Source organism: Neopelma chrysocephalum, unplaced genomic scaffold, assembly GCF_003984885.1.
Source record: "Neopelma chrysocephalum unplaced genomic scaffold, ASM398488v2 Primary Assembly neopelma1_75, whole genome shotgun sequence".
NCBI classification, from domain to species: Eukaryota; Metazoa; Chordata; class Aves; order Passeriformes; family Pipridae; genus Neopelma; species Neopelma chrysocephalum.
Genome location: NW_020897736.1, coordinates 1,725,011 through 1,745,702, shown reverse-complemented (window position 1 = coordinate 1,745,702; position 20,692 = coordinate 1,725,011). Strand labels below are relative to the sequence as shown.

At 40.6% G+C, this 20,692-nt stretch overlaps 1 protein-coding gene across 1 annotated transcript in view; it reads right to left on the bottom strand.

Moving 5' to 3' along the window:
• The window catches only part of PRTG (protogenin), a 78,546-nt gene that overhangs the window by 41,948 nt on the left and 15,906 nt on the right, over positions 1-20,692 (bottom strand). Inside the window, 6 exon segments of the mRNA XM_027688477.1 lie at positions 1,057-1,304; positions 1,886-2,045; positions 2,633-2,791; positions 3,937-4,074; positions 4,375-4,508; positions 5,519-5,663. Of these exon segments, the coding sequence (XP_027544278.1) occupies positions 1,057-1,304; positions 1,886-2,045; positions 2,633-2,791; positions 3,937-4,074; positions 4,375-4,508; positions 5,519-5,663 (984 nt within the window).

The window sequence follows — 20,692 nt, the reverse complement described above, 5'->3', positions numbered from 1 at the left end:
CCTTCCTTCCTTCCTTCAGACAAAATTCTCTTGTGTCCTGAAATATCCCACTTGCAAAAGCAAAGGCAGCTATTCCTGCATCAGTATTAGAGTAATTAAGCTGTCCTTCCTGTCCTCTGCTTAGCAGATGGCAGGCTGGTGTTCCACACAGAGCTGAGCATCTGCAGCCCTGTCCTTCAATAAATCACTTGCTGAATAGAAATGGAAACAGAAATCACTCCTAGAAAACAGAGCTGCATGGCAGCTTACTTTAAGCACCTAACAATTTTTCGAGTAACTTATCAATCGCTTCTGCTTTTGAAAAATGGCTGTTTCCTATCACCTTAGATATATCTTAAAGGAATTATGTAATACTAGGGGATTTTATAGTGTCTAGTTACTCTTTTTATTCCAGCTACTCATTCCCTTTTATACAGGAATTTGTATATAATTTCAGAGACTTGGATAAACCATTCATGGCTATTCAGCACATTTTAGTGCTTGATTATACTTTTCTCATTACAGAAGACCAAGTGTGAAAAGAGAGTGGATTTTACCACTCAGCCAATATTCATTCTGAGAGAAGATAGGTAAGACAAAGTATCAACTATTCTACTCCAAAATACATGAAAGCCGGTAAAGTCAAAAGAATTTGGGGACCTAGACAAAAGAGAAGTCTGTGGTGAAAAGCTCAGCTCTGTAAACCTCCAGGACTCTGCTGTATGCTCTGCTCTTCCCTGCCAAGCACACACAGAAGAGAGTGGTCTGCTGAAGACAGAGGGAAATCCAGACAGCAGCATGGAGGGCCCAGGTTTTAAAGTCCACTTCTAACTTTAGAATCTGCTCACTGGAGCCATCAGACAAGGGTGAGTTGGAAGAACACTCAGTCCCACAAAATGAGATGATGGGGCAAAGGCATTTTTCCCCAGGCGTGACTGTTGGTTACAATACACATGTACATGCTGCTGTGCTCTGGATGTGAACCATATCATTCAAATCTGACAGTCTTTGCAAGGACATTCAAGTTCTTCCTGTCACATACAAATCATTAGTCAGTATTTAAATCCAGCTGCTTACCTTCTGCTTTCATGTAATGCACCGAGTAGGCAATCACCTTGTCCGAGTTATACAGCGGCCTCTCCCAGGCCAGCAGGATTGCTGAGCTCGACATGGTTTCAGCATGGACGTTGTAAGGTGCACTGGGCCTGTCTTCTGACATAACTACAGTAAGTCTGGCCCTTGAGAGAATAGATCCCTGGCTATTCTCAGCCATGCACTGGTAAATGGCATCGTCTTCAGGAATGATCTGGTTAATCACCAATTTACTGGATCCAAGAGGAAGAAAAAGGTAGAAAAAAAAGCTCACATCTTGGATAAACTTAGCTCTACGTAATTCAACAACAGTTAAGTTTGCCTCTGCTTCCTAATTTTAGGGCCACAAACTCTTCTATTAGAAATGGACTCCCAGCTGTGAAATGTAGTGGCTTGAAGTGTTCCTCAAAGCCAGCTGTGTTTCTGTTTATGCCTGAAAAGCCAGGCATAGTGAAAACCAACCTGCACATCTATTCCCTCCCTGCAAAAGGCAGAACCTTAAACTGCTCACTCTACAGAAGTAGTAGCAATATTCTGCTACACTCCGTATATCTAAAGTAACTTTGTGGTGAAACTCTTCAGTTCATCCTGCCCACCCACCCTGCCTGGTATTGCAATAATCACATAAGCTTTACCAATTTTAGGGGCTGACTAAACTGCATTCCTTCTGCCAAGGAAATGCCCTTGACTCCATTTAATGTCTGATTTCAGGGTTACTTGAGTTGTATCTTGATTGGCTACATGTAGTTACCGGAATTTCATCTTTCAGTAGCACATCATTAGCACAGCTCTCACACAGCAATTACAATCTTACCTGTTGTACATTTTTATTCTACCATTGGAGTGTATTCTCCTTCCATTTTTTAACCATGAAATTTTAGGGGCAGGATTTCCTTCTGCCTGACAAGCAAAACGAGCAGTACCAGCTCTAGGCCTTGTTAAGCTTTCTGGCCATTCCACGAATGAAGGTGGAGCTACAGATAAGGAACAAGGAGAAAAAATAATTTTAAGAAATTGAGCCCCAAAAATGCAAGGACAGTCATAATAATAATTAATTTTCTGTCCACAAACCTCTCTCCTCAGGCCTCTCAAATAAACATATACCCATGCAAAAAGCACCTTCCTTATAAACAAAGCACATTTGTTTAAAGATACAGACTATCTGCACAGATAGTGATATTTCTACACGTTTTTATTTATGCATTTATCCATAGAAACAAATCAAACTTCAGCCTATGACATACTGTTCTTGAAGTATAAATATATATTACATATTTCTACTTGACTGCAGGATCCTTTTCTGTGTTGAAAGCCAGTCTTCCCAGAGCAAACATTGCACCTGGGTATCTCCAAGCGCCAGTTCATGACTCAGACGCCAAGTATTTGACACTTCTCATCTAAGTCAACAGACAGAAGAAGGCAGCCACAGTTCTGTGATCTGTTTAATCTCTACAGTCTTTCCTTGCACGATGTTTCAGATAAAAAGTGAGCCCAGTATACAGCAGAGCTCAAAAATACAGGCACAGGATGTTAAAACACATTGATGACCAAGGCAGCTTACCCAGCACGGTGAGAGTTGCCATTGCCACCGTGAAGTTCCGAGTGCCTGGAATGGTGGCCCGGCAGACGTACACACCTGCGTGCTGCCCCTTCACATCAGAGATCATGAGGTTCCCGTTGCCAAGGACACGGGTGTTGAACACATCAATGGACTTATGGTCTGTTTGGGAAAGCAGCAGAAGTGGGTCACAAGGCTCTTCAGTGTATCTAAATACCTTCACTAAATAGGGTTGTCTGGGCAGTAATAGCACAGGTTAGAGTTTAAAAGTCAAAAGATGCAAAGGAAATCACAGATGAACTTTCAGAGGTTTTGATTTTGCGTTTACTTTGCTCTTCACTCCAGTTATCTGACCATTCAGATGGTTGGGCCTCACCACTTTGTAAGTGGTTTATATCCGAAATTCACCATCACAGCTAAAAAACTAATGTCATTTTCCCAATTAGACTCCTCAATTGCCTTGCACTATGATTCAGTTCATCACTACCAACACCCACATCATCTTTACAAACAGTGCTCATCCATCTCTGAATTATGCTGTGGATAAAATCAGTATGTTTGATCACAATGCATTTTCTTCCATTTTCACAGCAAATACTCTATGACTATTAGAGAAACTTTTTTCTTACTTGTTTGTCTATAAGAGCCACTGAATAAAACAGGAAAGATACATTTATTTCTCACACTTTTAGAAATAAAAATGGAGGAAAACTTCTCATGATTTGTTTCTACACATGCAGTCCTGACTTTTGCATTTAGGTACATGCCAGAATAAAAACAGAGGTAATTTTCATGAAAAAAATACGATGCACTGCTGAATGTTATTATTCTTACTGCATCTCTCTTCTCCCCTTCTTCCCCTTCCAGACTATTCTGGGTTTGTCTGCACCTACTCACAGCCCAAATGGCCCATGAACACAAGGTCCAAACCACATTCACACAGTGCCTCTAAGAAGAAGAGTGGGAGAAAAATTTACAGGACTTTTTCACAGGATGCAACCACCCCAACCTGCCCTAACTCACCACTGATCCTACTCCAGGCACAGATCCCTGGAGGTCACCACCCTCCCTGTCACTGTGCCCACCCTGGCTGGGTCAGTGAGGGATTGGCAGCAGAAACAGAGTCCAAAGCCTCAGAAAACCTCAGGGCTCTTAAAAGCAGCATGGAACTAAAAGTGTTTCACTTATCCTACCCTAACCTACTACACAAAGCCTCAGAACAGGAACCTAATTGCTCAAACCCTTTCTTTCCAGTTTTACTTCCTCTCCACAGGCTGAAGGTTGCATGCTGTAATTTTGAGACCCACCTAATCGGCTCCATGAGATGATTGGCTTTGGATTCCCTGTGGCTACACACTCCAGTATGACAGTTTGATGAAGAGATGCTGTAATGTTTTGAGGACCAGCTATTATGGATGGCTTGTGAAAAGGCTTCAAGTCGGAGGCTTTGCAGGGGGGGAAAAAAAAGTAAAACAAGTGAGAACAATTTAAAAAAAATTCAATTAAATATGAAATAAAACATATTTTTTTAAGGATGCTGAAAGTTAAATTTAAACCAAAGCCTTATTCAGTAATTGTGGAAATCTACACTGAACAATATTTTAGCACGAGATACAAGGAGGCAAAATTATTGTTTGGACGAGTGGTTCAGAGAACACTTACAGCTCTTTCAAGCATCATAAGAGTTTTTGCTACAACGTAAAAAAGAACATGATGACATCCAAAAACCCTCAGGTGGTGAGTACCTGGGATAACACTCAGCACTGCCTCGGTGCTTTTACGTCTGTTGGCTGTTGTTGTGGCAACACATCGGTAATTCCCAGCATCCCTCTGCTCCACACCATAGATCTGAAGAACTCCTGTAGGCAGAGCCGTTATCCTGCCACAGAAACCAGAAACAGAAATGTAGATCAACGTTCAGCCAGGGAGCATCATCATGGAATTAAACTGCTTGATTTACAAACAGCCACTGCTACACTGACCTGGGAACAGCAGCCTGCAGACTCAGAAACATTCCCCATCCATGACTCACCCCCTGCATTTCTGAACTACAGGCGAAATTCCCCCCAGCATCACGACAGAGCAGAGGAATTTACTTTCAAGAAGCAGATTTTTCTCACCCTCAGAAGGAACCATTCCAACCTTCTTTAGCCAGCTACTACATTCCTATTATTAAGACTGGCTGATTTTTTACAGCAGGTTCTGATATAGGGGCATAACTAGTGTATGGTTCCCAGAAACCCATCTATAGTTTCAGTTTTTATTTTCTCTTTTTACCTTCCTTTGCATGGCAGGTATCTTAGACATGTTCAACCAAAGTTACATGTCGAAAAGCATGGGAGTCACTTCAAGGAATACAAACTGGAGAGGGAAAGAATCCAGCAGGGAGCAGGCTGTATGCTTCCAATCAGTCAGCTCAAGAGAAGTCCCCCAGCACAGAATTTCCCTGGCATCAACTGTTTTAACTCAGTTTTCTGCACATGTAATTCTTTATTGTCCCTCCAAAGAAAAAGAGGTTCAGCACCAACTCTTCAGTGAAAGCAATCCTGCTAGTTCAAAGCACCCCCACAGCCAAAGTTCACCTATTCCATTCCCCACTGCAATTCCCATTCCTGAGGATGCAAATTTCATACAAAATTCACCAGTAAGAATTCAAAAGGTGACTGATTACTGTGTAAACAATAGCAGGTGACTCTAGTCTGCACTCACAGCACCTATTCAAAATCAATTAGCAACACAATTATTACCAGCTATTTGAATAGTTGACATACTATGTACCTGGAAGCTTGTCTATGTAATGGCACTGCAAGTATTCAGATTTTCTTCTCACAGCAGGGTCAAAATGATAGCAAAACAAAGTTACACTGTAAAAGGTGTAACTCTCCATACCTGTCCATGACTAAAGGTAAAGTCGTTCGATTCACTTCCCATGTCACAGTGGCAGGAGGGTTTGCTGTGATTTTACAGGCAAATCGAGCTACTCCACCCTCTTGGACCTCAGCTGAAAGTGGTTGGACTTCAAATGCAGAAATGGCTAAAAATAAGAGAACATAAAAGATAATGGGCTAAAGTGAGAACAAATTCCCGATTAAATCAAACTCCAGTTCATAGATCAACTTATAAAAATACCCAGAAATACTTCAATAGCCCTTTTTTTTCCTGTATGCAAAAAAAGGTGGATCTACCTTGTCAACTTTGTTCAATAGCATGTTTTCATTGGTTGAAGGCTTACTTAAAATAACTTTGCTTTAAGCTAATTCAGTAATAAATGAAATAGAATTAAGCATACAAATTGACTGGCATGCAGCTGGAAACCGTATCAATTATCAAACTAACAAAGTTCAAGTCAATTCAACTAGTTTGGGACTGGCCCTGTTATGCTTAAAAAAAAAAAAATAAAAACTGACTGCAATAGAAAATTTCTGAAACAACATTTGGGTTCCTGACAGTCAGATTTCAGTCCCTTAACAATACTTGCTTTAGTAAAAGCATCTGCAGAGTTGTACAAGTTCACGTGTGGTAAGAAAAAGAAATCAAAACCCCACAAAGATCTCAAAATAAGTTAAAATATGCAAGAACACTTTTATCCCAACAGCCCGAGCAGTCACCACGCAGATGCCTGATGCACAGAGCAGCAATGAGATTTTGAGCATTTACAACTTAAGGAGTTCACAAAATCGAGCCAATTGAAGTGGCAGATCAATAAATAACTTCCAGCCAACAGACAGCTAGGAAAGCCATCAGTAGTTGAATTTCTTTACTCAAAAAATAAAAGCCAAAGGGAAAGGAATACAAAACCCCCTAATTAATTGCTTATTTACTGCCACTTACAACGTAGCTAATGGAAAGCACAACTCTTCAGAAGGAACTCCTTTTGGATAACAACACAAGTAATTTCACACACATTTCTACCCCCTGTAACTGCAGAGGGAACAATCTGTAAACTCAGTGGTAGCTATTTGGAGGTTTTTTTAAAAAATCAGATTTTATATAAATTTCCACTCCTGTATAAATTATACAGACACACGATTTCAATAAACCAACAGTAAATTACCCATCTCTTAATATTTGAACTTTGTGTTTAAATAATTTCTCTATTTTACTTGTTTATAATTGAAATGGTTTTTTTAATTCTATTTGCTCTAACTCGTTCTCAGTAATGCCCTTCTGCATAGATGACACAGTCAGTACTGATGCACACCAGGCTCCTCCCTGCCATTTTCATACTCCTGTACAGCATCCATAGATTAGTCCTGGAATGTGAAGGAAATGCAAACTCACCTGGTTGCTCTTCTCTCCACACGCAAATTAACTCCTAACATGGGCCTAACTACATAACTTAAAGATTCCTGTTACTGGTATGCCTACTTCACTTCCCAGGTCTGAATAAATCTGCTTTTTGCACTGCATTCCTGGAGTTGCACCAGCACTGCAGGAATGAGCGTCCCCAATCCTACCAGCAGAGTGAAAGTGTTGCAGCTTTGTGAACAGACCTCCCAAAGACTGTGATTAACAGGACAACAGAACCACCTTGTACAGCAAAATCACCTGAGAGCAGCTGGAGCCACGTGATGCAAACACTGTGACCACTGGAAACCAGGTCTGGCACCTCAGATGTGGTTCACACACCCAGGATGAAAGCAGAGATGCTCCTGGTACTCCTTTTATGACCAACCCCGTGATTTTGGCAGCAGGTCTCCACAACCCTACACACCCTGTTCACCTTCACCACAGACAGAACTGGCTTCTCTCACCAGCAGAATTTAACCCAGTTCCCCACGTTCCACTATTTGTTCTTTCTTTCCCTTTTGGGCAGTACCAAATTCAAGAATAAGCACACTAAAACCCCCACAACTTGCATAAAGATGTCACAACAGAAGTCTTACGTTTAAAGCCTGTTGGGGGAAACACAAAAGCAGTTCTCCCTTTAAACAGATTTTCTTTTCAGAGCAAAAGGAATTATCAGAACCAAAAAAGAGACATAAGAGGTCCTTGCCTACCTGCAAAAGCTCAGCTTCACAGAACAGACTCAGTACAAGTCAAATAACCTGCACGTGCACCAGGTTGTTCCCGTGACTCTAAACCTTCTGCATTTGTTTTATGCTGAATTTGTTGCAATCCAGCTCTCCTGCAGTCTTCCACCACAGAAGAGAGGGGGAGGGAAAAAAAAAGGAGGAGGAAAAAAAGGCATCCAGGCTTGTCTTTCTTACTCCCTGCCCTCCTTCTCTGTTTTAATTGCTCCCTACACAGACAATATGTGTTCACCTGGAGTCAAAATAGAATTTCCCTAGTGCTGTTCTTAACAGATTTTCTAACAGAAAATACAGTGCTTTGCATTCTTCATTTATTTACTGAAAGTATGATGTAGCAACCTAGACAAGTCTGCTCACATTTCAAAATAAAGTCTCTAGGAATGTAATGAAGGCATAGATTATAAGAGCAACCCAAACCAGTGCAACATGAGTTTCAGAGCCATCCTGTAGCACAGCTGCACCACCAGTGGCATAAAAAAGGATCATTTTAACAAGACAGAAAGGTAATCACACAGTCTTGCTGAAGCTAAGCTCTTACACACCTTTAGAAGTTTCATCTCCACTGGAACCAAAAAAATGGCATCCAGAATTTCCTTATATTGGTGTGATTATTTAAAGGAACAGAGTGAGACAACAAAACCACAATATTTGGTTTTCGTTTATGTACATACAGAGAATGATTTATTTCCATGCGTCCTGTACATTACAGCTGAAGATTAAAGACAGAAGTGAGACTCTCAAGAGCAGCAAAGGAAACTGAGGGCAATTAGTATTTCACAGAACACAAAATGTCATCATGATAGCAGGCAAGAACAAGTTCAGCTACACAATTTAGAAAGTCCCGTGAAAGTTGTTAATTGAAGCTGATATGTAATGAACATTTTTCCACCTCAGCAGGAACAATGTATTTCCTCTGAAAATTCGTCTTTAAAGACAGCAAAAGTCAGAACTATGAAGAACTGCATAAAATCTTCAGAAAAACTTATTAACGTCACTAAATCCAGTTTTAGAAACAAAAATCCCCACTTACCTCTCATCTAAATTTATACACTGTCTATCAGTTTAGCTCGATACCTGCTCCTTCTGCATCTTGTTTCTTTATGCAAAATTCTGGTTTCTTCTTAATTCTGACTTTATTTGTTCCAGTAAAATCTGTTTTTACAAGTCTATTGCTGTCTCGTGAAACCTGACCTCTTTGTAGCAGGCTTGTTTTCGTGGCAAGTGCTGATTCCAGCTCAGAACCCCAAGAACAAGTCATTAAAGCAGTGCTGTTGGGAGGCCAGAGCTCCATAAAATGGATAAGAAACAAAATCTCAAGAGACATACGTTGTTCCCAAAAGCAACCCTGCAAAACGCAATAAATGTAAGTGCCTTTTTATTTGAGTTTTCCTCCCCTCTTCTGCAGTCTATTTAATCATTTTGTTCCCAGATTTATAGCCAAAAGAAAACGATTCAATGCTACTCTGAGAAGCTGATGCTGCCCCCCTTTTTAACCTGCAAGATACCCAAATGCTGCCTACAGAACCAGAAAACAATATTTAAAAACTGTATTTATTTTATAAATTCCTGCAATTTATGTGATGGGAAAGTGTGTTTGTGTAGTTACTTTTGAGTATGAATATGTTTGCAGGACAGAACTGTGTGGTTTATGCCATCAATGTTACCTATGCAGAGAGAAATCAGATTTCAGTTCTGGTAGGAGTTCCCTTGTTTACCATTCAGAAAAATATCCACAGGTTCAAACCCCAAATGATTACTTGCTGTGACACACTGGTTGTTAGAGAAGCACTGCTGATGACTCCTGCACCATACACCATATACTGGGATTGAACACTATCCTGCATGCCTGCAAAAACTTCCTCTGTACCTAAACAGGTTTACACAGATTTAACTATTAAGGTACAAAAAAGGAAAACTTAAGAAGCTCGTTCCTCACACCTTTTGCTTGTTTGTTTAAATGCAGCAGCAGTCCTTCACTCACTTTAATTCTCAAAAAAAGAAACACAACACACACCCATTTCATTCACTCCTGAAATGAAGTCCTGAAGTTTGCTGCCACACAAATCTGGTGACTTGTTCCCTTACACTCTGCGCTTCCCACTCACACACTTCATGTCATTCAGTGATTTTCTGAACGAGCTTTCTTAAAAGGCAAAAGAAAGTCCGACAACCTACATGTTTATCACTGTTCCATCACAGCTGACACCAGCCCAAGACTGTACTACAGCTGTAAAATAAAGAAAGGATGGAAGATAAAACCCCTGAACCGAAACAGCAGCACAGTTTTAAACGAACCAGAATGCAGCAAATATTGAGAAACTCTGCAGCACGTGACAGTGACCACTTAATGTTCCTCAAGAGATAATGGCCACTCAAAGGGATGAACTGCTCAGCTGGAAAGAACAAAAGTGCATAATGCCATTTGTAGGAGGTATGTGTTAATGCTATTGAGAATTTCACAATAGCCCCAACCCTTCAGGTGGAAACCAAGAATCTTTCAATTTTTTTTAAACTCTGAGGTGAAGAGGTTTCACTTGAGAAGAATAAACTTGCATATTAAAGAAAAGGTCTGGCTTTTTCCAAATAAATGGATTTCAGGGCAGCACATGACAACTTTTCCTTCTTGATCTAATTTTTGTGATGCTCTCTCTCTGAAATAGTTTTGGTGCCAAAGCCAATTTGAACATATTTTCTTGGAGTTTTGTGCAATTTCTCAGTTCTTGCAGGAGCAAGGGTTAAATCAGATTATAAAAGAAGTTGTGCTGTGCCTTTTGACTATATAGATACACATTTCCAATTATTTCCTACTCAAATGGCACACTTTGGTCTGGATCTGGATTGAGAATAACCTTTCTATGAGTATACACTGACAGATCCAGACCCATCACTATTCCCCTCATTTCTGAACAAGCACTCGGAGTACACAGAGCTGGAGCTGCAAAGTGATCTAATGGGTGAATCTCTCCTGAGTTCCCCAGCAGATGCTAGTAAAATTCTGCTTAGTACATACAGTTCAGAGGTGAATGTCACACAAATAGAGCAATATGGGTAAAGATTTTCATAACTCTGAGTGAAAAGGCATTACTGTGAAAGGGCATTCTGTATGTGTTACCATAAGGACAGTGATTTTTTTTTTTTACACTCGCCCTTAAAACTTTTATCAAGTGTTGTTTGACCTAGAATTACTACTTTTAAAATGTGAGGCATAAAAATGTGAGATTTGAGAAGAAAACAGAACCTCACCTGTAAGGAAAGATTAAAAGAGCTGGGACCTGATTAGCTCTAGGAAAAGAAACTGAAGAGAGAAGTGATGGTCTTACAAATATACAAAGAAGATATTAGAGAGAACAAGGGGTGATTACAGTCATTAATTAGTAAGAACAGAAAAAGCAGGAAGAGGTTTTAGCTCCAGCTCGGTAAGATCAGGTGAGGTTGCTAAATGGAAATGTGTTGGCATGGAGTAGGCAAACAAGGGAGGCATCTGCATCTGCAAAGACTTTATCTCACTCATTGTCTGCACAGACCTTTTCCTCCTCTAATGGCTATTATTTAAGGCAAACAACCGAGTTTGAGATGGAAGTGAGTTCCATCTGTAAGAGGAAGTGATATCATCCAGAACACATTTGGCCCTTTCAGGCACAAAGGAAAAGTGTCAGTTCATGATGACTGTAATAAAAGACTGTAATTCAAACACCATACTGGTAATGGCAGTCCTGTAAATTACCAGAGATTTAACTCTTCTGATAAATTGGAAATGTAGCTTTTTTGCTAAAGTCAGCTGTTATTTTTAATTTCTGCCAGAATGGTTGGGAAAATAACCTTAACTAAAACATGTTTTTTCTAGAACCTTGCATTTTAAAGAGATATTCTGGAATTGCATATTTTTGTGCTACTATTGCTTAAAAACTTTAGTTTCATATACTTAGTTTTAATCAAGAACCATAGATAAATACAGTGCTGAAAGCCTGACATTTAAACTTATTTAGAAGAAAATTAGTGGGGGTTTTTTCCCCAAAAAAATCAGAAGCATCACAAAGTAAACAAATAAATCACAGAGGCTGCTGACTTCACTGCCAAGATGTTAAGAACTCAATGAAAATTGTGGAGAGCGCTGTATCAGGTGCTTAACTTATTGCACTAGAATTTTTAAAGTGTCTTTTTCTTTCTCTGTATTAATCCCCGGCAGTAAAGGCCACCACACATTGACATGTTAATGAGCTGCGGTAGCCTAACAAAAAGCAACTGATAGCAGTAAAACAGCTGAACAACCATCCTCTCCTTCTCCCCAGAATATAAAAACAGGGAGGGGACTGTTGTGTTCATAAAATCATCCCAGGCCTTTTCTCAGACATAACTTGAGGCTCTCAAGATGTTTGTCCTTCTCAGCTGCACGCCCAGAAACACCTGGAGTACAAAAGGGAGGAGAATAATGACCAGTGCTGTTCCAGCTCCTGGTGCTGCACACCCCAGAGCCCCTGCAGGAGAGAAGAGCAGGATACTGCACCTTATCCTTAATTACAGTCTTAATTACAGGCTGAATCTCTAACCCCAGAACCCACAGATTTTAATGTCCTTGAACCAACCTGGGCCCAACCACACTTTCACTCCCAGAAAGACCTGTAGCTCCAACTGCCTTTCCTTACTTTTCAAACAAGCTTTTCCAGACAATTTCACTTCCAAAGACAGCACACATTTTAGAGGATTATTGAACCAGTCCACCACAATTTTAAAACCCATACACGTGTGTGTGTGTACAGTGTAACTGCAACAGTCAAGAGAAACCACAATCTTTAAGCCATCCCACTTCACCTCACTGATACCTTGGGAAAAGCTTTGCTAGAATGGCACCTTGCACCCTCTAATCCCAAATTAAGCTAAATCCTTTTAATGTGCAACAAGGAGATTGCTGCTATTAATCCCTGGATTTTAATGAGGTACTAACACTAAACTTTTAGACACAACTGACTTTAAAAATCAGTATTCGCTTGAATTGCCTGGAAATGTGGCCATCCCTGTTAAAGGGCATTCATTTTACCTTTCTGCTTTGTTTCCCAGCTTCATATTTTAGCTTTAATTCCTGTCTTTCCTTTGTTCTATTAAGCTGGTTACTAAGAGCTCACTCTTAGGAAGAAGAGAGGATACAGACCTAAGATGACATGACAGAAACACACCAGTTTGCCATTAGGATGGCATGCAATTTTCCAACACGAAAAAGAAAATAATTTTCCTGGAAAACCTAGAGATTGCACTTAAAAAGGGAGGGCAGGGGAATGACACCTAATTCAGATATTACGTAACAGAAGAGAAATGTCTGAAGGAAGAAAGCAAGAAAAACAAGAGAGATGGAATCTAACAGCATTGTTAAATACAGAAAAGGACTCCTCAAACCACAGTACCCTGTCAGTTTAAAAGCCCTTATAGCCAGGTGTAGAGTTTTTATTACAAACGTTGCCACAAAGCAGGGCTTGGTTGTCACATAAATTAGCCTTTTTATGCTGATTTTACACTATACAGAAATGTTTTGGTGCTGTTCAGATTCTTTGTTAATATTTTTCTCCAGAAACCTGTGAATATGAAGGTCAGTAGCTAGCAGAGAGCATTTCACAAGAAAAAAAGCCCATGTATTTACAGAACAACTATTGTGCTGCCAGGATGAAAATTCTACAGAAAAATCTAAGTGCACATTTAGCTCTAAATATATCCTGCCAATGCCTCAGAAAAAACAGGAGGTTTTCCTCAAGAAGAGTTTTGAAAAATGCCTCTGTAGTCACTCCAAGTGGCAGTGAAACGTCCACAAAAGGAATGTTTATGCCTTGACTTACTGAAATCAAATCTGAGAAAGAAAATCCTTCCCTTTTTAGCAGCAAAGCAAAAGGCTTGAGTTTAAATTCATCAAAAATTTTTCCATAAAAAATTCTAGTTCAAGACAAAATGTAAATTTGGGTATGGTAACAAGTCATGTTTCCTTTAGTCTACACCGAAATGAAAAATAGTCACAGAAATAATAATAATGCTAACTTTTTTAAAGTCTCTCTAAATTGTTCAGCAACAGACAACAAAAACCTGCTATGATTACTGGAAATAGCATTTATCCTATCACCATGATTTTTATGAAACATTACACTGTGTATTTTCACAGATGTTTCTTGAGTTAAACAAATTCCTGGGATAAACGTAACACACCAATTTTCTCTTCCTAAAATGAAAAGATAAAAGAAATGTTCCTCTATGACTTTATCACTATGAAGAAATTCTTAGATTGTGACAGTATGAACACCACAGCAGCAGTTTTGAAGATGATAGTTCAGAACTGCATTGAAAAAGGAGCCCAGACTCAGATTATTACAATTAAATAATGGGGAGGTTAAATGAGACTGAAGCTGCCACATTGATTTGACACTATTATCAATAATTGATATGGGACCCCTGTTAATTTCTCTATCCCACAGATTTTTCTTCACCATTTGCCAAGTAGAATCTCCTCGTAGGCGTTTTAACATCCTCAGGAGGGTGGATCAGAGTTACAGTTTGTACAGAACACAATCACATTCGACACTGACAGTTCTGACCCTGCAGAGTGGGAAATAACAGAGCTGCATTTTTATGAACCACTACCGCAGCACTACAACTTGGGTTCCTCTGGTTTTTTTTTCCCCAAGCCAAAGGACAGATTTCATCAAAGCACAATGACATTTTGGGAGCCCCTGGCACAGCTTATTGGCAAACATGCACTTTGGAGTCACAAATTTGGAGAGTTTGAAAGCCAGACATCCAAGGCTGCTGACACATATTTCTTCATTTTTTCCAACCTGTAGACCAGGTTGAATCTTTGAATCAAGAAGCTTTGAATCAAGGCCTTACCTTAGAGAGAAAGAGACCCTTAATTGAGAAAATACTGTGCCTTCTCAATTTTCTAGATGATGTGTGCATTACACCAGAACTCAGGCATATATTACTTTGTTGAGATCAGAAGGAGGAATGAAAAAGGACTGGAATGAGAGTCGTTCCAGTTTGGTTACTAATCTTTATCCCAAAAAATTCTCATAGGATTGCCAAGTATGCCAACACTTAGCTGAAACATAAACCTAAACAATAAAAAAAAATAAATCCAAAAGGTGCAAATGTTGCAAAAAGCTAACCAGATTAGAAACCCCATTTCTGCACTGTGAAAGACACAAGCTCAGAGAATGAGCCAGGTTTGGCCACGAAATTTGATGTTCGCTACAGACAAAACTGGTCCATTATACCATGTGCTCCTCATGTTTCAGTTCCCAGAACAGTACTGGCAGTTGTGGCTGAGGAACAAATCTTCCTCAGGCATTAGCCTGCAAAACCCTTTCAAAATCCCATTCTGAATTTTGGAGGGACCAGCAAACGCTCTCTGGACATGGGGGTGATTACAGAAAGCTTTCACTGATAAATACCAAGAAGATCCCGGATGAGGTGATGAGCGAGGATTTGGGCCATCTGCCCTTTCTGCTATTCTCAGTTCATTACTTCTGCTCTGGACAAATCTCCTCCAGGGCCCTGATGCTCAGCTGAAGGGTGAGCTCCTTGCAGAACCTACTGCGGTTTGCCTCCAACAAACTGCCAGGCAACTCCACCTTGGAACTGTTCTGCTAAAACTTATCATCACCTTACTGCAGAAACATGTACTCCTGGCCCACCATACATTTAGTTCTGCCACCAAATTAAACAATGAGAGGGAAATGCAATAAAGAAGGTAATGGAAAAATGAAGAAACAATGGTTATGTTCTAATTTTCCGTTCCTCCTTCATTTTCTTGCCAACTTGCTGGTAGATCTCTAAGAAGTGCAATGTTTAGACAATGATTTCCAAACTAAGATGCAGATCAGCAGGATCTGATAAGAAGGGGGAAAGGAAAATAAATCATTACCCTCAAACCCCATACTCATAAAATACCATGCAAAACTGTTTCTTTGTGCATTAAAATCTTTGCATAGCAATGTCCATAATTGCCTTCCCCACCACCCAAAAAAAGGCATTTGCCCATTCACAAACTAGCCACTACTTTCCTGGTACTGAAGAATGCTGCAATCTAAAGGCAATGAAATGGAGAAGCAAAGAGGTCAACAGCCTGAGCACCCTTGAACAAAAGTTCCCTTGGAGATGTCAGCTGCAATCTCATTTGTTTCCTCTAACACTTTCAGGTCCCCCTGCTCCTTTCTTTAAAGCTCCTAATTCAGTGGCTGACAAATGATCATTTAAAAAATCTCTGTACAGGAATAACCAAGCCCAAATATGTCCACTGAAGATCACTAAGCTCTCCACCATTTGGGCTGGGACTAGATTCTGTAAAAGCCTTCATGGCCACCCACAGACACAGTTTTCACCAGCTTCTCAAAGATAAGACCAGTTTGAAGTTTCATGTGTAGTATTTTCTCTTCCTGAAAACTTCTAAGTCAATTAGACTGTTCTGGACTAGGTTTTTAGGGAAATGTACTCATTTATTCTTTCTTTCCTGCAGTATATCCTTTTATTCCTTCATTCTTATAGTATCCTCAGAAAGTCTGAAAGTATATCATCTTCTCCACATACAGAATGGAAGTTACTGTGAGCAAGTTTCTGATCTATTCCAGTGCAGAAAATCAAGAGAAGAGGACTTGAATGGATGTGTGTTGAAGACAGTTGACAGGACAGGAGAAGAAACTTAAAAAGATAAGAGAAATACCCCAACATCCCAACACCACTCACCACCCCCCAAAACTGACAAGAGCCTTTTCCTTGTCCTGATTTTTCCAAGTTTGGTCTTGTTTCCACTAAAAATAAAACAAAACTTCCTTCCCCTCTTGCAAGAACTCTTTAGAAATGTAAGGTCAGGAGGCAGGGTCCCAAAGATAGAAAATCATCTTTGGCTGCTCTGGACAAAAAGAAAAAAAAAAAAAAAAAAGGAAGAAGAAAAAAAAAGAAAAAAATTAGGCATGTGGTTCTGGAACAGCTTCCCTTTGGTGAGGCACTTTTGGAAATGCACCCCTTCCTGCACATATGGACATTGCTGGAGGCAGAAGCCAACCCTACCACTGTCATTTATCTGTTGGCTCAGAGGCTTTCAGTCCTGTAAATGTTTGTTTTCTGGGCAGAGGACACATCAAATAGCACAACAGACTCCCAACACTTAAAAATGTGGCTGGCTGTCTAAGCTTCCCTTCTTGGGCAAAACCATGAATTCAAAATTATTGTAATGAGCATCAGGAGTCTCTCTGACACTGATCAGTTTTTTCAAGGATGAAAGCAATCATTTCATCTCAGGATATACTGTTCTTTACGAAAGATGCTCTTTCCTTTTGCTAAATGGGCAGTATATGTTCACTGTAAACTTTGCAAAGTGCAAACAGAAAGAGTTCATAATTAGAATGTCTGCTGTCAAGGAAAAAAACGCTCAAAACAGTTAAAGAAATTTGGCTCCTCAGAAGCCAATAAACACCTATCAAAAAGTTCTCTTAAATGCAAAACAGTAAGTACAGCTTGAAAAGGTGACTGTGCTGTTGCCTCCTCACTTCTTCAAACCACTGGAACAGGCACAGAGCTTGTTATCCATGACATACTAATGTGACAATAAATGGGATCCTGGGCAGCACCAAAGTGCTACAGAAAATAACAGGAAGATCCTCACTGACAAAGTACCAACCCACGAGTGCCTTATTCTACAGTATTTTACAGTTTGTTCTCCCACCCATCAGGTGCTCTTAGAGCCACACCAAGATGAGGATCCAGAATTGCAATGCAAGGGCATGCATCAGAATTCCCTATCTGTGAAGGAAGAAAGTACAGGATGATACACCCAGGTCTTTCTATTTTACTTTGGTCAAAGCAGGTAATGATATTCCAGCAGTGCCACTTTCTACCTCTTGCAGCTGGATGCAAGCTATTCACATGACCACACAAAATGCCTTACTACACCTCAATCATTTAATAAGAGCCAAAAAACACACCACTACCACCCCTCCCAATGAAATCAGACACACACATCACCTCGGGAGTTATCATTAGCACTGTCTTAAAGGAACTAAAAGACTGAGGCTTAGAAAATATGTAGTTCTATATATTCAACAGTTTATTGATGGTGTAACTGCCATACCCTACTGAACCATGTAAACAACCATGAGAGATTTGATCTTTTCACTTCTGAAGGCATCCCAGCTGGGGTTTTCCCTTCTCAGTCTATCTATCATCCAGGCAACAGTGTGTGGCCACAGAAGGCACAATAAATGCTAATGCACTTATCAAGGAATTCCCCTCTGCTCTTCTGCAGACAAGAAGCGTAGGAAATAGGAGAGAAAAGGCACACAGTAAGCCACATTAACCAGCTTCAAAGCTGTTCTACTTGTGTGGCTGCCTGCATTCAGGAGAAAGAACACACCACTTTCTCCCTTGCAAGGCCTGCTTTCCTTCAGCAGTTTGCCAAGTGATTGCCTTCTAGTATCTCTGCTTAATCCTACAGATGCCTTTCTTTGGAGTTGCTGCCATTCTGTGAAGAATTAGTTCTGCTTAATAGCCCAACTGTTGCATAGGGAACATCCAGCACAGTTTTGCACTTTACAACATGAAGACAAGGATCAGAACACAAGCGGGATTTTGCAACAAAAGATGTGTCCCTTCACAACTGTCCTAATCTGGCATTAAAAAAAGAAAAAAAAGAAGAACAGCCACACCAAAAAAACCCTCCCACACAAAGAAAAATAGAAATAGAAAATTAAAGATTTAAAGGTTGACTGCTATGATTCTAAGGTTCCTCAAAGAACAACAAAAATGCAATAATCGCTCAGTGCAACAGAGAAAAGACAATTTCAGCGCTGAGCAACAAGAGCCTGCAGCACTGTAAGCATAAATCTGCCCCTTTCTGACCAATGAATTTCATTGCAGATGCCAGCAGAAGGGTAAGACCTCTATTTATCAGTCATGTACCTCTAAAAATAAATAAACTCTATTCCTGGCTAAAATAAAACTAGACCCTAAGCAGAATACAAACCCCTCTCTTCACCTCACCCTGCCCAGCTCATCAATCAGGGGCAGCACCGCAGAGCACATCCCAGGACAGCAGAGGGGCCCCACACATTCCTCTGCTGCACCGCCCACCCCTGAGCCTCCCCTCACATCTGGGGGGAGGCAGAGGAAGAGGTTCCATTTCATCCAGTGGCAAACTGACACCGTGCTCCTCTGAACGAGTGTGAGCTGATATGGCAGCGCTGGGCAGCCTCCAGACTGTCACAAATGCTGTCCCTGAGAGACGGGAGCACTCTGCCTGTTTTTTGCTCGCAGTGTTTCAGAATCAGCATCCCTCAGGATGAAAGACAATTTCACCGCAAAACGCTGAGGAGAGGGGCTGGGAATTCAAGCCCTTCAGCCTCTCCAAATGTCAACATTTCAGCATTCCCACGGGGAAAGGAAAGAAGAAATGCCTCCACTCTCAAGGGCCAAATGCCTGCAGCCCATTACCCTGTCACCAAATGCCCCACTACTGCATTACACAGCCCAGAGATCTCGCCCCAAGAACAGTCTTCCTACAGAGGGGAGTAACTAACAGCTGAAGTCTGACTGTCCTAAAGCTTGAGAACAGAAGGGAGAAAATCAGAAACAAACTTCACACAAAAAAACCCCAAGTACCAAAAGGCATTGTCAGTAATAATTATTTATTGAAGCTACTTAAATCCTCTAATCAGATGTTTATCTGAAAAAATCTGGAGGCAGGAGAGGGGGAGAAGAGTTTACAACTCTTGCAATTTTCACATAAAACAAAATCAGAAGTGCATATTGCCTACAGTGTTGTCAGAGCAGGTCACCTTGCTCTGACTGTTGTGGGATTGCTGGATTTCCAGTTTGCCCAGTGCAAGCAAACAGCCATGTTCTCTCTACCTAAGTAGGTAATACCTCTGGTTATTAGATTACCTGTATTTTCTAATACACAACAACAACAACCCCGTTTTTCCTTTCCATGATTTTTTGAAAAGCTCATTATTTATCTCCAACCCAAGGCCATGAATCAAAGCCACCAGGGAGGCACTGAGGGAAGTGTTATCTGGAGCACAGAGAAGCCAGTACCCCCATCTCAGACATCAGCCTGGAACAAGCAAGCTCTGAGAAAGGGGAGTGATCCCCAAGAAATGCAGCTGAAGGCACGGAAAGAACATCACCAGATCTCCAAGAGAGAGGCTGCCTATTCAACAGGTGTTTTATTTATCCCAGATTTCTGACACATATGCAGAGGTGTATAACAGAGAACAGTTAGCAAGGTTATATCATCTCAGACTTCCTTCCTCTCTTGTGCTCTTTAGTTAAGCCATTCATTTATCCTGACAAATACAAAATTATCTCTTTTCCCTCGAAAAAGGGGGAGAGAAAAGAATACAACAGTTCAAGCCTCACTGTATTTTCTCCTAAATTATGCACTTGAACTTCCATCAGTACAAGTATAACACCCTGGCCTGAAGCCAATCAGAAATCCCTCATAATGTGTCCAATAAGCCAAATCAAAACAATACATAGCTTATGAGAGTGGGGTAAAGAAACTTGAAGGTCGTATTTCATCTGCTGCAGCTCATCATGTTCATTCAAACAGAGGCAGGAGGTTAACTGGGGGGATCTGCTCTTTAATGCCTGTTATTTCCAGTGGAAGGAGCTAAGCAACAACATACTTTTCTCAGTACTTCATGAAGAGGACCGGCAAGAAAATCCTAATGCTAAGGAAACACAGCCCAGCTGGAGGGCAGATGGACAGAGGAGCTGTGGCAACACGATGAAGCTGAAACACAGGTCCCTAGCACAACTCAGAGTTGGGTTTTGGATGCATTAATTATAAAATTGAAGACACGACTCAAGCTTAATAAAGCATGGAAACACCTTCCTTGCTTTTTTTAAAAAAGGGGTTCTAAGCCAGCAGCCGAAAACAGAAAGACAGCTCTCCTGAGCATTTGGAAAATTCTGGGTTTGTACAACAAACTATTGTTCATCAGGTGAAAACAGGGACGAGAGAGAAAATACCAGGTTCTACCCTTAGACTTACAGTTGCCTG